Source organism: Cetorhinus maximus, chromosome 26, assembly GCF_964194155.1.
Source record: "Cetorhinus maximus chromosome 26, sCetMax3.hap1.1, whole genome shotgun sequence".
Taxonomy (NCBI): Eukaryota; Metazoa; Chordata; class Chondrichthyes; order Lamniformes; family Cetorhinidae; genus Cetorhinus; species Cetorhinus maximus.
In genome coordinates this window covers 33363247-33380322 of record NC_135904.1, presented here as the reverse complement: position 1 = coordinate 33380322, position 17076 = coordinate 33363247, and the positions used below count along the sequence as shown (strand labels likewise).

The 17076-nt window shown below is 47.5% G+C and overlaps 1 protein-coding gene across 1 annotated transcript in view; it reads right to left on the bottom strand.

Annotated features, from left to right (window-relative positions):
* The window catches only part of tmc3 (transmembrane channel like 3), an 81512-nt gene that overhangs the window by 18194 nt on the left and 46242 nt on the right, over positions 1–17076 (bottom strand). The window contains exons 13-15 of the mRNA XM_078530452.1: positions 14043–14264; positions 12094–12222; positions 9070–9137 (exon numbers count right to left, since the gene is read on the bottom strand). Of these exons, the coding sequence (XP_078386578.1) occupies positions 9070–9137; positions 12094–12222; positions 14043–14264 (419 nt within the window). The remainder of the gene's footprint in view (positions 1–9069; positions 9138–12093; positions 12223–14042; positions 14265–17076) is intronic.

The window sequence follows — 17076 nt, the reverse complement described above, 5'->3', positions numbered from 1 at the left end:
CTATTTCCAAAAGCTTCTTTTTTATTCATATATTTTAGAGTGGCGACGATAATATCTATGACATAAAAGTTACAAGGCAGAAACAGGCTACTAATATCAACCTCAAAGACATTTATTTGCCCTGTTCCCATTTCTCTTCAAGCCCTTTTCCGTCATGCATCTATTGAACCTAACCTTGAATGTTGATTTTGTTTCTGCCTCAACCAATAACCCTGAAAACAAACCCTACGGACTCACAACTCTCTGTTTTGAAGATATTTCTCCTTGCCCCTGTTCTAAATCTCGGGCATTTAATCTTGGATCAATGGCCTCTCAACTACCAAGACAGTCCGCTTCTAACTACATGGTTCCAGTCTTTCATAATTTTAAATTATTTGGTATAAAAAATGTGGTGACTCAGACAATGACCTCATCTCTGCTCATATTTCACATCATCATTTTTTTAAAAAGTGTGTCACGATAATCACCTCACTAAATCTGGGGCAGTTTTAACTTCTGTGTGGGTGGAATATTGCAGTAATTCTATTCAGAGGTACGTTTGGTGGCTCCTGCTCTAGGAATGAAGCAGTATTAGATGGGAATGAATGTCACAGATGGAGCAGTATTGGTCAATTCTAGGGCGTGAATTCCAATCTGAAGAGATGTCATACACTAAATCATCACACACACACCAATGTAAAGGCACAAAATTCAGATTAACCTGACTTAGAATACAAAAACAAGGAAGTTATGTTAAACTTGTATAAAACACTAGTTTGGTCTCAATTGAAGTATTGCATCCAGTTCTAGGGATCATAATTTAGGAAGGATGTAAAGGCATGTAGTGCAGAAGAAAGATTCATGAGAATAGTTGCAGCGATGAGGAACTTCAGTTTGGAAGAAGATGGGAGAAGTTGGGACTGTTCTCCCTGGAGAAGGGAAGGCTGAGAGGAGATTCGATAGAAGTATTCAAAATTGTGAGGGGTCGGACAAAGTAGATGGGGAGAAACTGTTCCACCGACACAAAATTTAAGGTAATTGGCAAAAGAAGCAATGGTGACAGGAGGACAAACTTCCTCACAGAACAAGTGGTTAGATCTGGAACGCATGGCCTGAGAGGCTTTCAAATGGGAATTGCATCATTTTATGAAAAGGAAAGAAAGATGCAGTGCTACAGGGAAAGGGCAGGGGTGTGGCACGAGGTGGATTGCTCCTTCAGAGAGCCAGCACAGACATGATGGGCTGGATGGCTTCTTTCTGTGTTGTAATCATTCCATGATTCTATGATAACACTGGGAACTATAGTAAACTCTGATATTATTAGCCCTTAATCCATGGAATGGGCGGATTTTCCGTGCCCGCTGGTATCAAGTGTGTTCGGTGGTGTGAGCGGACAATATGACGAGAAGGATGAAAATCGGTTTCGCGATGTCATGAAACCAGTTTTCGATCGTCAGCTCAGCCTGTTGATGGCGGGCTGCATTCCCCGCCATCGGCCGCCGGGGACCTCATTGTAATACATCTGCATATCATTATAAGCCCAGCCCGTAGTCATCCTCCCACTGCTGGATCGTCCGCCCACACTGACAGGAAAATATGTCTTGAGAACTGTGATGTGCAGAAGTTGGGATTTACCGCCAGGGCCTCGTTCAAATCGCGAACATCCGAGGAGCAGAAGACGCTGGAGCCCAACAGCAACGGCAAACTGGGCGAATGACCACGGCACGCTGGGTAGATTCTCATGGACATGGCTCCTCCGCCAAGCAGCCAGTGGAAGTTGCAAAGTCACTGTTGGTGCTCACAACAGATGATGGTCGATGGGAGAGGAAAGTCTAGGATTGACTGGGAGGGGAAGAGGTGTCAGGGGGTGAGGTTGGGAGGGCGGAATGAAGTTGTTGGGCGGGCAGGTTGTGAGGGGGGAGGGAGTACGGGGGAGGAGGGGGTAATAGGGGAGAAGGCGGCACCTGGAGAGGTAGGTATAAGGGGTGTGAAAGCTGAAAGGGAAGGAGTTTGGAGGGGGAAAGGAGCGTGCAGAGGGGAAGAAGTCCAGGGGGAGGAAGGAGTGCAGCGAGGGGAGGGAGTAAGGATGGAAGACGAAGAGGGTGGAGGAAGAAGTATGAGTGGAGGAAGTAGCCCGGAAGGGGGAGGGCTAAGGGTTGGGGAAAAGGTAAAGGTGTCTGAAGGAATCAGGAAGGGGGAAAGGCTAAGTTGGGGGGGGTGGGGAGTAGGGGGCTAGAGTCCAGGGGTTGGGGGAAGGACTAGGGTCGGGGGAGGAGTCCCGGGGGGGCAGGAGTTCAAAGGGAGAGAAGGGTTCTGGGGGGAGCAGGGGTTTCAAGAGGGGGATGGAGTTCCAAGTTGGGGGGATGTCCAGGCGAATGTGCAAGGGGGGGCTTTGGTGAGCCCATGACTGCCTCCTGTAGAGCGAACAGAGGGTGGGCTTGGTATGAGGGAATGGTGAGAATGACTGAGGGCAGAGTGAGGGGGCAGAGTGAGGGGGCAGAGTGAGGCGGCAGGGTGAGACGGTGAGGGGTTGATGGTATTGGTATAAGGGACGGCGAGGTTGGTTGGTGGGGACTCGGAGGCAGACACAGACCCTGGGGGTGGGAAGGAGGAGGTCGTGGAGGTGAATGTTGGTGGGGGTTGTGATGTTTGTGTTTAATGTTTATGCTTTTTTTGTAAAAGGACATTTTAGTTAAAAAGAATTGTTATATAAAACCGGACAGTAGGAGGTGCTAAGTCCCAGATGTATTGCCCTCTGGTGGAGAATAAGGCATAAAGGAACCTTCTGTTTTTCATACAGGAAGTTGGAGTTCAGAAGCAGATAGCTGTGTGTGTGTGTCCTTAATTGTCAAGAAGTGACAAAACACTTCAAATGGTGTCGAGGATGGGATCATCATTATTAGGGGCTTTAGAGACTTTTGATCCAGCTACTATTGACTTTGTAGTTTATGTTGAGCAAATGGAACAGTTTTTCATTGCGAATGAGATTGAAGGGGAAAAGCCAGCCTCAGTGTTTCTTACAGTCATCCGAATGAAAAATTTCACTTTACTGAGAAATCTCATTGTTCCTGACAAACCAGCAGGTAAAAGCTTTAAAGAGCTTGTGGGCACTTCAATCCCAGACCAGCAATTAATGCCGAGAGATTCAAGTTTCACTGAAGAGAACAGCACGAGAGTGAGTCAGTTTCCCAGTTCCTGGCTGAGTTGAGAAAATTAGCAGAACATTATGAGTTTAAAGGTTACCTGGAAGAAACGTTGCATGATCGCTTGGTTTGTGGACTAAGAAATGAAAGAATTCAGCGTAGATTGTTAGCACAGCAAGAGCTAACACTGAAGAAAGTGTTCGAGATTGCACAAAGCATAGAAATGGCAGAGAAACAAGCTGGAGATTTGAAAGTGCATTCCAACAGTGTCAAAGTTAAAATAGTAAAGTCAGGGTATACTTGCTTCCAAACACATTACTGCTGTAACGGAATAGGGCAAAATGCAGAAGCCTGTAGGTGGAAAACAGCTGATTGTCACCACTGTGGAAAAAGGACACATACAGAGTGTATGTGGATCAAAGGCTGATCACAATAAGGCAGTACAGCCAAGAAAAGGGCATCACGAGGAGCACGCAGACAAGTCGCACTTGAAAATGAACAGGCAGTTTAAGAAGACGCATTACTTGGAAACAAAATGCTAAAGTAATGCGAGTCCGTACGAGACGGAAAATGAAACAGCGACAATGAGGAAGAGCAATTGCATTGCATTCAGTCTGCTCTAGAACTAGATGAAGGACTAAAAGTTGGTGTTGTCTTAAATGGTAAAATGGTTGAAATGGAGGTTGACACTGGAGAATTTGTTTCTATTGCTGCAGAGAAGACATGGGAGAAAATTTTCAAGAAATGCCCATTGGAGAAAACTCTCCTGCAGCTTAGCACCTACACTGGTGAGCCTGTGAATATACTTGGAAAATTGTCTATTCAGCTAAATACGGAGATCAAATAGCAAGGTTGCCACTTATTGTGAAAGGGGATCGCCCATCGCTTGTGGGCAGGGACTGGCTAAAAGAAATTCAGCTGGACTGGAATAAAATAAATAAGGTACATTGCAACCCCATGTTGCAGTCCTGGTTAGACAAGCACATTGATGTCTTCAAAGAAGGTCTTGGAGTTATTAAAGACATTAAAGCCAAACTTGCTGTGAAGGCCAAAGCTTCTCCGAGGTTCTTCAAACCACATTCAGTTCCATTCTCAATGTGACAGGAAATCGAGCAGGATCTAGAATGACTCAAAAACTTCCAGATAATTGAGAAAGTTGATCATGCAGAGTGGGCAGCTCCAATAGTCCCATTAGTGAAGGATGACGGGTCTATCAGAATATGTGGTGACTATAAAATCACCAGTAATCCTTTCCTGGAAGTGTTTCAGTGCCCACTACCGAAAATTGAGGACCTGTTCGCTGCTCTGAATGGAGGTGAATTATTCACAAAGCTTGACCGGTCACAGGAAGTTTTTCAAATGCAGCGGAGTGAAGATTCCAGGAAGTATACAGCCATCAGCACACACACAGCTCACTTCTGCTAAAGTCCTGGCACATTTCAATGAAAAGTTACCTGTCAGCCTGTCTTGTGATGCACCTGGATATGGTGTTGGAGCTGTCACCTCCCACACACTTCCTGATGGCAGTGAAAGGCCCATTGCCTATGCCTCACGCACATTGTCCAAGGCAGAACAAAAATTATGCTCAAATTGAGGAGAAAGCTCTTGGACTAATCCACGGAGTCAAGAAACTCCACCCAATACAGGTATGGACGTAAATTCATGTTAATTAGAAACCACAAGCCTTTGACCTGGTTGCTTAGCCCGAAGTCACAAACCCCGACACTTGCCGCTGCCGCCTACAAAGGTGGGCACGGATCTTATCTGCTCATCAGTGCGAAATTACATTTCGCTCGACTGAGAATCATGGAAAAGCGGACACATTTTCCAGACTCCTGTTACACCACAGCTCCACAACCCGAAGTGAAATCACTGTTTTCAATGTGAACCAGATAGACACGTTACCTGTTAAAGTGGATCAAATTCGACTTGAAACACAGAGGCATGCTGTGCTCTCCAAAATTTATCTGTACACACAAAAGGGTTGGTGTGTACCTCAAGGAGTGACTACCAAGTTTAAACCTTACTACATGTGTAGATTTGAGCTGACTCTGCTAGACAGTTCAAAAACAGAATTACCTGGAAAAACTCAGCAGGTCTGGCAGCATCGGCGGAGAAGAAAAGAGTCGACGTTTCGAGTCCTCATGACCCTTCAACAGAACCAGAAAACAGTGGCCTCATGTTATTCCCATGAAGTTGACTATTTCAGCAAAGACCATTGATGCTCTCTGGAATGTATTCACTACTTTGGGATTGCCGGAGCTGATTGTGTCTGACAATAGCACACAGTTCACATCATGTGAATTTCAAACATTTCCTGAAAAACAATGGGACCAAGCAGATTCTCATCTCACCTTACCACACATCCTCAAATGGTGAAGCGGAGCACTTTGTCCAGACATTCAAAACAGCCATATTGAAGGGGAGGACACAAACAGATTGGAAGTTGAAGCTGAAGAACGTTTTGATGATGTATTGTAACGCTCCACATTCAACAACAGGGGTATCTCCTGCTGAGCTGGTGTTTGGAAGCCGACTGCGTACCAGAATGGATTTGCTGTGTCCAGATTTGAAAGGAAAGATTGGTTCAAGGCAACTTGATCAGAAAAGGTCACATGACACAAGTAAACCAGCTCGTGAGTTTAATCTGGATCAGTCTGTTTGGGTCTGAAATGAGTGTGGAACACCGAAGTGTCTCCTGGGAAGAATCATCAAGCGCCGAGGGCCACTGACCTATGATGTTGAATCTTCCTGTGGAATCTGGAAGAGACACACTGACCAGATTAGATAAGCCAAATCCAAGGAACCAAATTTCCAGGGATCTCCAGTCACAGTGGACGATTTCTGGGAAATATCTGCTCCAGTTGGTGAAACCCGACTTGATTCAGCTGACAAACCTGTAGCTGCAACTATTGAACCTGAACAGAAACGAGTGGAACAACAGAACCTCCCATTTCTAAGCAAACAAACAGAGATACCTAAACCAACACTCCTCTCTGGGCCAAAGCAAATCTGCAAACTGCAGACCGATTTGTTCCTGGCTAAATGCGGAGGAGGTGTGATGTTTGTGTTTAATGTTTATGCTTTCTTTGTAAAAGGAAATTTTATTTAAATGAATTGTTATATGAAACCTGACAGTAGGGTGTACTGAGTCCCAGATGTATTGCCCTCTGGTGGGGAATAAGGAATAAAGGAACATTCTGTTTTTCATACAGGAAGTTGGAGTTCAGAAGCAGATAGCTGTGTGTGTATTCTAAATTGTTAAGAAGTGATAAAACACTTCAGGGTGGGATTTTTGGGAAGAAAGGCAACGTACACATTCACCTGGACATCCCCAAAAGAAAAGGGTTGTGGTTGGTAGGTCACAGAGAGGAGTGGAAGGTGATGCGGGGGTGGGTGGTCAACAGTGATGGGGGAAAGGAAATAGGTGACTGGGGGAGTGAAAGAAACACTATATTACCACCATGCTGGCTAAATTGAAAGTGAAACGAGAGTCATGGTGGGCGAGATCAGATGCTGCATAGGAGTGCGATCAGTGGCTGGGCGGAGACGCAGGTGAGTTCAGATGGTCAACTGAAAGCGAACCCCATCAGGAAGCATTGAAAATGCTCAGGACATTGAGATGAGTGTGATGGAGGGAGGATCTGTGTGCGTGGGAGAGTGCTTGCATTATTCAGCGAAAGTGCATACATTTTCAGATTGTAAAATGACAAAATGTGTTCACCCGTGCAACCAACTGTGATCAGAATGTCTTAAGTTTTTAATGCCTCAGACTTCTAGGTGCTGCCCTGACATCTGCAGCAGGGGTGGAGACAGCCTGTGCAATGGTTGGCCTTGCTGCTTTTGATGCCTTTGGTATGGGTCTTGATGCCTTTGATGCGGGTCCTCTGGAGACCCAAGGCCTTGAGGGCCTCAGCTCATGTTGGCTATCCTCCTGAAGGCCTCCTGTGCTCCCTCTGGGGTGACAGAGGATGAGGTTGAGGGGGGTCACAGGCAAAGGGGGCTCAGAGGGAGTGGACAGTCTCTGAGATTCCTGAGTGGATGACCCAGGGGTGTCCAGCTGCTGTTCCTCCTCCCTATGGGTGCCCGGGGACCCCGGCCTGACTCCTTGAGGAGAAGGAGCACCTGGAGGGATGCCAGTGTTGCCACTGCAGGAACTCATCCATGGCAACCACGATGGAGTGCAGGTCTGCACACATCTCCGCGTTCTGCTGGACCAGGGTCTCCATAGCGTTCGTCATCCTCCCCACGGACACCTCCATACCCACACATGTGGGCACCACTACATCAGAGAGCAGGCAGATGCACTCCACTGTCCCACTCTGTTGAGGGCTTCCAACAGCTCTGTGTGATATTCCCACGCCTTCTGCTGACTCTCCACGATGAGTTGGAAGGCCAAATCCAGAAGTTCATCATCTGACTCGGACCTCACAGATGCCCCTTCCCCAGCAGCCCTCCGAGTGCCGGGGAGCTCGGCTGAGCCTGCCTCCTGCTGCTGCGGACACGTGTCCGTGCGGCAACCACCAGATTGTGAACCCGAGCCTGCTCTAGATCTAGGTCCCACCGAGGTGTGTGTCTCTGCGCTGGTGGAGGGTGTGGGTAAGCGCTGTGACGGGTCTTCCAGGCTGCTTATTTCCAGCTCTTCAATGGACGAGGTGTCCTCTTGGCTGGAGGTGAGGACATGGATGGAGCTGAGGGACTGGCTGGCTGAGGGTGTCAGTCGCTTGGCAGAGTTCCCTGTGAACCAAAGTAGAGATAATTAGTGCATGGCAGCAGAGTCAAAAGCAGGAGAGAGAGCACTCACATTTACATGGAGAGAGAGATGATGTGGTGCAGGATCCTCACCAGAATGTTTGCCACCGATCTCGCTGTCACCACAGGCACGGTCCACATCCTCACCAGTCAGTGCGATGGCACATTCCTCAAAGTGAGTGAGGGGCCTAATGTGGGCCACTCCACCCTCGGTCTGGGACCTCTCCCTGCTGATGTGAGCCAGCTTCTCCTGCATGAAAACAGATGGAGAGAGTGTGAGCAGGACACATGGCTCTGTGTGGAATGTTTGTGTGGAGAGCGGAGCCATGGACAGGATGAGGATGTGAGCTCCAGAGGATATGAGCCTGATGGAGATGTGAGGGTGTGTGAGAGTTAGTGGTGTTGTCCCTTGAGGTGTGAGATCCCTGTGGATGTGTGATGGGTTTGTGAGTGTGTGAGTTGAGAGTGATGAGAAGAGTAACTTACCCTTGCGGAACAGAGATCATTCATCCTTTTTTGGCATTGGGTGGCTGTCCTCCTTTGCAGGGCGTTGGCGCTGAGCACCGCTGCCACCACCTCCCAAGTTGGATTGGTGATGCTGCTGTCCAACCTGCGGCCAGAGTGGGAGTAGAGGACGAGTCTCCGCTGTGTCCGAAAGGTGTTCGAAGGATGGGTCATTAAACTTGGGGGCTGCAGCCTTTTTGTCTTTTGGGGTCATGTTGTCCGTGCAGCAGTCTTGGGCTGGAAACGCTGAGATGTGTGCGCGCGGCTGCACTTTAAACATGGCGGCCGGTGTGATGAAGCAGCGAGGTGATGGTGTGGGCGGGCCAATGAGAGCCGCTCGCCATGGAAACAATGTGTTTCCTGAGAATGCATCATTAATGCAGCGGGATTGGGATATTACAGTGTGAGAAGCTGCTATTGCGGCCAGCGGGTAAAACACCTTTTTTCCTGCCCACTACCGCACTTAGTGCAAATCTGGCCAATATCTCAAATTAATTATAATTTTTGGATTGCAATTGGTAGAGAGGAAATATCCCGACCTCCCATTATTTTGGATACAGATTGAGCGGGGGAACAGGCTTGAGGGGCAGAATGGCCTCCTACCATCCTGATGTTTTGGTTTTAATGCATTTTGATTTATTCTATTCACCCATGAGAAACAGCTGACCTTTGTATGAGTCGTGCTACCTACCATATCATTCCCTGATTGTATATGAGATGCAAGACATTCTCCGCAATCTTGAATTCTCCGTACTCTGGCTGCAAGAGATTTGAAATAAAAACTGAGAACATGTTGTAAACCAGGCTTGTCCAACCTTTCTGTTTGGGTTCGGGCAGGGGCTACATTTGCATATTTTTCTCACTCAAGGGGCTAATGTGCAACTTTCGGAAAGATAAGGTTTGGCACAAGAATAGACTGAATTTCAAAAAACAGGTTGAGGTCTTAAAGGAAGAAACAAAAGTACAGCAATGTCATAATAATAATGTGTTAATCTAAACAATACTAATTAATAAAAATAATCAGAGTGTGAGGGTCAGACTTGGGGTAATTCATTCCCTCACCCTCACCGTGTGTGTGTGTGTACACAAGACAGACTCACACTCCAACCCTCTCCCTCCGCATACTCAGTCCCTCAGTCTCTTGTACTGCCTCCCCCACACACACAGACACACTCTCCCTCACCCACACACTCACAGACACAATCTCTCACTCCCCCACACACTCACAGACACAATCTCTCACTCCCCCACACACTCACAGACACCCTCTCACTAAATCCACACACTCACAGACACACTCTCTCTCTCCCCCACACACTCACAGACACCCTCTCACTCCCCCTCACACTCACATACACACTCTCTCTCTCCCCCACACACTCACAGACACCCACTCTCACTCCCTCAGACACTCACAGACACCCTCTCTCACTCCCTCAGACACTCACAGACACCCTGTCTCACTCCCTCAGACACTCACAGACACCCACTCTCACTCCCTCAGACACTCACAGACACCCTCTCTCACTCCCTCAGACACTCACAGACACCCTCTCTCACTCCCTCAGACACTCACAGACACCCTCTCTCACTCCCTCAGACACTCACAGACACCCTCTCTCACTCCCTCAGACACTCACAGACATCCTCTCTCACTCCCTCAGACACTCACAGACACCCTCTCTCACTCCCTCAGACACTCACAGACACCATCTCTCACTCCCTCAGACACTCACACACTCACCCTCTCTCATTCACCCACACACTCACAGACACACTCTCTCACGCATACAGACATATGAAATAGGAGTAGAAGTAGGCCATTCAGCCCCTCGAGCCTGCTCCACCATTCAACAAGATCATGGCTGATCTGTGTGTTTTAAATTGCACATTCTCATCTACCCCCAAAAACCTTTGATTCCCTTGCCTAACAAGAATCTATCTACTTCTGCCTTAAAAATATTCAATGGCCCCATCTCCACTGCCATTTAAGGCAGAGAGTTCCAAAGTCACACAACCCTCTGAGAGAAAAAAATTCTCCTCATCTCTGTCTTAAAAGGGCAACCCCTAATTTTAAAACAGTGCCCCCTCGTTCCTACCCATCCACAAGAGGAAACATCCTTTCCACGTCCATCTTGTCAATACCATTCAGGATCTTATATACTTCAATCAAGTCACCCTCACTCTTCTGAACTCCAGTGGAAACAAGTCCAGTCTGTTTAACCTTTCCTCATAAAACAACCCTCTCATTCCAGGTATCAATCTAGTCAACATCCTCTGAACAGCCTCCAATGTATTTACATCCTTCCTTAAATAAGGAGACTATGACTGCACAAAGTATTCGAGATGTGGTCTCACCAATGCCCTGTGTAACTGAAGCATAATATCCTTACTTTTATGTTCAGTTCCTCTCGTAATAAAGGATAGCGTTCCATTAGCCTTCTTAATTACTTGCTGTATCTGCATAATAACTTATTATGATTCATGCACTAGAACACCCAGATCCCTCTGCACCTCGCAATTCTGCAGTCGTTCTCCATTTAAGTAATACTCTGCTTTTGTATTCTTCCTGCCAAAGTGAACAACTTCACATTCTCCTATATTACACTCCATCTGCCAGATTTTTGTCCACTCACTCAACTTATCTGTATCCGTCCGCAACCTCCTTATGTCCTCCCAACACATTCACAGACACACACTCACAGACACACGCTCACAGACACATGCTCACAGACACACACTCACAGGGACACACTCACTCCCCCTACATACTCACTGACACACACTCACAGACACACACTCAGACACACACTCACAGACAGACGCTCACAGACACACACTCACAGACACACACTCACAGACACACACTCACAGACACACACTCACAGGGACACACTCACAGGGACACACTCACTCCCCCTACATACTCACTGACACACACTCACAGACACACACTCAGACACACACTCACAGACAGACGCTCACAGACACACACTCACAGACACACACTCACAGACACACGCTCACAGGGACACACTCACAGACACACACTCACAGACACACACTCACAGGGACACACTCACAGGGACACACTCACTCCCCCTACATACTCACTGACACACTCACTTACCCCCCCGCCCTCCCCATACACTCATTCCCACATACTCACCATGGAACCATCTCCTCCCAGACACCCAAAACTTTGTTCTCCACAGGCCCGATGCACCTGGCTCCCCGGACTCCAGTCCCACCGTTACTTGGCTCCCCGGACTCCAGTCCCACCATTACTTGGCTCCCCGGACTCCAGTCCCACCGTTACTTGGCTCCCCGGACTCCAGTCCCACCATTACTTGGCTCCCCGGACTCCAGCCCCACCATTACTTGGTTCCCTGGGCTGCAGCCCCGCCATACATTCGCTTCCCTCAGCCTGGCAACTCTCAGCGCACTCGCCAACACCGGCGTTCACTGCTCCTCCAATCAGAGACTGTTTCTCTCCCTCATTGGCTGCTGAAAGGCTATCAGCAGCAAACGTGGGAGAGAAACGACCTGTGATTGGAGAAGCAGCTCCATTGCAGAATTTTCCATTGAAACTCACCTATTTGTTTGGAATTTTGAAAACTGGCTCCGGTGGGGGTGGGGGGACAGAGAGGGGCATGAGGCCTGCTGTAAATATATAGTGAAAATGGTGCAAAATTTAAATCTGCGCAGTACTTACAAATTTACTCTCCAGATCCCAGCACCAACAATCACTCAAGTATCGCACGAATAGTCCCCGGATGAAATCGATGAGCAGGATGCTACCCACGGTGAAAAGCATGTCAATAATTGACAGCTTCAGCATTTCCTGAAGATAGAAATTGTCCTTTATTTAACTTGTGATGTATATATGAACAATGGTTTACATGAATAGCTGGCCACAAGGATGAAATCAATTAGCTGTATGGTGACCTTTTTTGCTGTTATGCTACAGCCTGTCTTTCAGGACACTCAGCCTGTAACAGCTTTGTGAAAGGGAAATCATGTTTAACCAACTTATTGGAGTTCTTTGAAGAAGTAACATGTGCTGTGGATAAAGGAGAACCTGTGGATGTACTGTACTTAGATTTCCAGAGGGCATTTCATAAGATGCCACATCAAAGGTTATTGCGGAAAATAAAAGCTCATGGGGTAGGGGGTAACATATTGGCATAGATAGAAGATTGGCTGGCTAACAGGAAACAGAGAGTCGGCATAAATGGCTCATTTTCTAGTTGGCAAGATGCGATGAGTGTTGTGGCACAGGAATCAGTGCTGAGGGCTCAACTTTTCACAATTTATATCAACGTTTTGGATGAAAGGACAGATGTATGGTTGCTAAATTTGCTGATGGCACAAAGACAGGTAGGAAAGTAAGTTGTGGAGAGGACGTAAAGAGGCTACAAAGGGATGTAGATAGGTCACGTGAGTGGGCAAAGACCTGGCAAATGGAATATAATGTGGGAAAATGTGAAATTGTCCATTTTGGCAGGACGAATAAAAAAAGGCATATTATCTAAATGGTGAGAGATTGCAGAGCTCTAACATGCAGAGGGATCTGGTTGTCCTAGTGCATAAATCACAAAATGTTGGCATGCAGGTACAGCAGGTAATTAGCAAAGCTAATAGAATGTTATCATTTATTGTGAGGGGAATTGAATACAAAAGTAGGGAGGTTATGCTTCAGTTATACAGGACACTGGTGAGACCACATCTGGAGTACTGTGTACAGTATTGGTCTCATTTAAGGAAAGATGTAAATACATTAGAAGCAGTTCAAAGAAGGTTTATTAAATTAGTACCAGTAATGGGCTGGTTGTCTTTTGAGGGAAGGATGGACAGGCTAGTCTTATACCCACTGGAGTTTAGAAGAGTAAGAGACAGCTTGATTGAAACATATAAGATCCTGAGGGGACTTGACAGGGTGGATGTGGAGAGGATGTTTCCTCTTGTGGGAGAATCTAGAACTAGGGGTCACTGTTTGAAAATTAGGGGGTCGCCCATTTAGGACAGAGATGAGGCGAAATTTTTCCTCTCTGAGGGTCGTGAGTCTCTGGAACTGTAGCCACCCTGTAGTGATAATGTGCTTCTGGTGGCCTAAACAAGCAGAGAGTGGGGCCTCAGTGGGAGGAAGTCCCGCCCTTAAGCTGCTGGGCCAATCTGATAGGGGATTCCCCCCCGCCAATGAAGTGCCCCACATTTCCTTCCCTCTGTTTCCACAAAGTTAAAAAAAAAGGCCCTCTCACTCCCAGCTGCGTGCTTGTGCCAACCATATTATGGTGTGGGCAGCGTAACATGTAGTCCAATTGTCTCAGTAACAAGCTCAGTCGCCTATTAACTACTTATTTCAAAATGGCGGGCAGGCTGCTGATGTCGGCGCCCGTCCACCTACCATGTTATGGGGCCAGGTTTGGGGGTGGGTGGGAAGGTGGTGGGCTACACACCTGTCCCCCTTCCTGTTATGGGGGAGGGGCAGTTTGTGGCCGGAAGTCATGTGATGAAACTTCTAGGGATACATCCAACCAGTTTCAGTCCCAAAAGCAATCTCAGTGCTCATTGTTTGTTGAGGCGCCTTGCTATTCTAACGCAGAAGCAACAATATGTAAAACTACAAAGAACCCGCCTTAATGCAGATATACAGTCACAAACCTGTCCAACATAGGTTTCCCAACACTGATCTTGCTGAGACAGGATGTTGTAGTCGAACAAAGCTGTCTTATTAAACTTGGTTAAAGGTTTTGTTTTGTTGTCCTCTGAGCTGAATGAGCTGTGCGGCCTTAGCCTAATCTCCGGTACGATAGTCGAGAGGCTTTCCTCCTCAGGGAGAGCTCTGGTTGCCAAAAACGAAGTGCCTGTATCATTGGAGTTATCCTGCAGAAAATGGTTCAGGCACAACACAATGATTTTCCAATCACGGAATAAACATTACTCCATTTCTTTTGTGCGATTTCAAACTCTATTAATAGTTCAGGCTGTGTTATAGCTCAGCAACTGCTTAATCTGTCAGATTTCCTTTTAGTTTAGATTTCAATCACTTCAACCAATTTTAAGACAAAAGGAAGGGCTTGCATTTGTATAGCGCCTTTTAGCACCAGGTCATCTCAAAGCACTTTACAGGCACTGTACTATTGAAGTGCAGCCACGGTTGTAGGTAGAAAACACAGCAGCTAATCTGCAGGAAGCGAGGTTACACACAGGAAGCAATCCGGAGAAGCTGTTATAATGGGGTTGGTTAAAGCAGGAATATTGGCCGATATTCTGGGGAGAAAACTCCTACGTTTTTCTGAATATTACCATGGGCTGGATTTACAGGGCACCGCGGTCCCCGTTTCCCACTCCGGTAGCAAGCCTGCCCACGATCCCAACGGCTGCCCCTCAGCAATTTAATGCCGGGAGAAACATTAAATCGTTTTAAGGTGAGACTTCCACCCCTTTCTTAGGAAGGGCCCGTCTTAGGGAGCTGCCAGCCAGTCAGATGACCACCAGCTCTGCAGTCCCAGCAACGCCAGCCCGGAGTGGTGGCCACTGCTACGACTATAGACAGTCCCATAAAGCCAAGGTGCCCAGGTTAGTCTGGGGTGAGGGAGTTGGGTTCAAGAGGCAAGGTTAAAGTTGGGGGTGGTGAGGGGGAGAGGGGGTAAGACCTTTGGGGGAGGGGGGTTGTGCCTCCAGTGGTCCAGGGGACCTGCAAAGGAGGTTCCCTCCTCCCACTTGCCCAACACCAGCCTGTACAGCTAAAGCTGCCAGACTTCTCACTTGACGTGGGCCTTCCCCACTGTGGGTAAAAATACTGGCGAGGACGGGGTGTGGTCCTTGAGCGGTCATTAATTGGCCATTTAAGTGCCTCAATAGGCTCAAGGGCAGGCCTAACGCCTCCGTTGTACAATTTTGGACAGGTCGGGGGGCGGGAGAGGTTGATGGTGGGAAGGCCACCCGCTGGATTTGACCAGCCCCACCCACCTTCACACCCGCCAGTGGGGAGTGTAAAATCCAGCCCATGGGATCTATTGTGTTCAGCTAAGAGGGAAATTTGGGCCTTAGTTTAACACCTCATCGAAAAGAAAGACAGCTTTACTGAACCTTGGCTGAAAGAAGAGCAGGAATGGCAGCTCAACATTCCCAGTTACTGGGCTTTCCGACACAATAAAGGGAGGGTCAAAAAAAAAGGAGGGGGTGGTCGTAACGTTGGTTAAAGAAAGGATCGAGACGGAGTATTCTTCTAGAAGGAGCATCAAATGAGGTCATGTGGGTTGAACTGAGGAACGAAAAATGGGCAGGCAGGCTTATTTTGCTAGAAGTGTACGATAAACCTGCAAATAGTCCGACGGAGCGAGAACAAAGGTGTAAGCAAATTACTGCAAAGTGCAGGAACAGGTCAGTAATAATGAGATATTTCAATGACCCAGATTATAACTGGATAAAATCAAAGTAAAATATATAAAGGATGCAGAATTCTTCAAATGCATTCAGACAAACTTGCTTAGCCAGCATGTGGCAAACCCAACAGGTGAAGGGGCAATAGTAGCCTTATTTTTAGGAAATGAAGCTGGTGAAGTGAAAGGGGTATCAGTGGGAGAACATTTTGGTAATGAGCATAATTCAGTTAGAGTAGTGTATTTACAGAGAAGGACAAGGGTAGAACAAGAACAAAAGTTTTTAACCGGGGAAAGGACAATGTTAGAAAGCTGTGATGTGATTTCCTTTATTTATTCACGTGATGTGGGGGTCACTGGCTGGGCCAGCATTTATTGCCCATCCCTAGTTGCCCTGGAGAAGGTGGCGGTGAGTTGCCTTCTTGAACCGCTGCAGTCCATGTGGTGTAGGTACACCCACAGTGCTGTTAGGAAGGGAGTTCCAGGATTTTGACCCAGTGACAGTGAAGGAACGGCGATATATTTCCAAGTCAGGATGGTGAGTGACTTGGAGGGGAACTTCCAGGTGCTGGTGTTCCCATCTATCTGCTGCCCTTGTCCTTCTAGATGGTAGCGGTCGTGGGTTTGGAAGGTGCTGTCTAAGGAGCCTTGGTGAATTCCTGCAGTGCATCTTGTAGATGGTACACACTGTTGTTACTGTGCGTCGGTGGTTGGGGGAGTGAATGTTTGTGGATGTGGTGCCAATCAAGCAGACTGCTTTGTCCTGGATGGTGTCCAGCTTCTTCAGTGTTGTGGGAACTTCACTCATCCAGGCAAGTGGAAAGTATTCCATCACACTCCTGACTTGTGCCTTGTAGATGGTGGACAGGCTATAGGGAATCAGGAGGTGAGTTACTCATTGCACGATTCCTAGCCTCTGACCTGCTCTTGTAGCCACAGTATTTATATGGCTGGTCCAGTTCAGTTTCTGGTCAATGGTAACCCCCAGGATGTTGATAGTAGGGGATTCAGTGATGGTAATGCCATTGAACATCAAGGGGCGATTGTTGAATTTTCTCTTGTTGGAGATGGTTATTGCCTGACACTTGTGTGACGTGAATGTTACTTGCCACTTGTCAGCCCTAGCCTGGATATTGTCCAGGTCTTGCTGCATTTGGACATGGACTGCTTCAGTATCTGAGGAGTTGCGAATGGTGCTGAACATTGTGCAATCATCAGCGGACATCCCCACTTCTGACCTTATGATGGAAGGAAGGTCATTGATGAAGCAGCTGAAGATGGTTGAGCCTAGGACACTATCCTGAGGAACT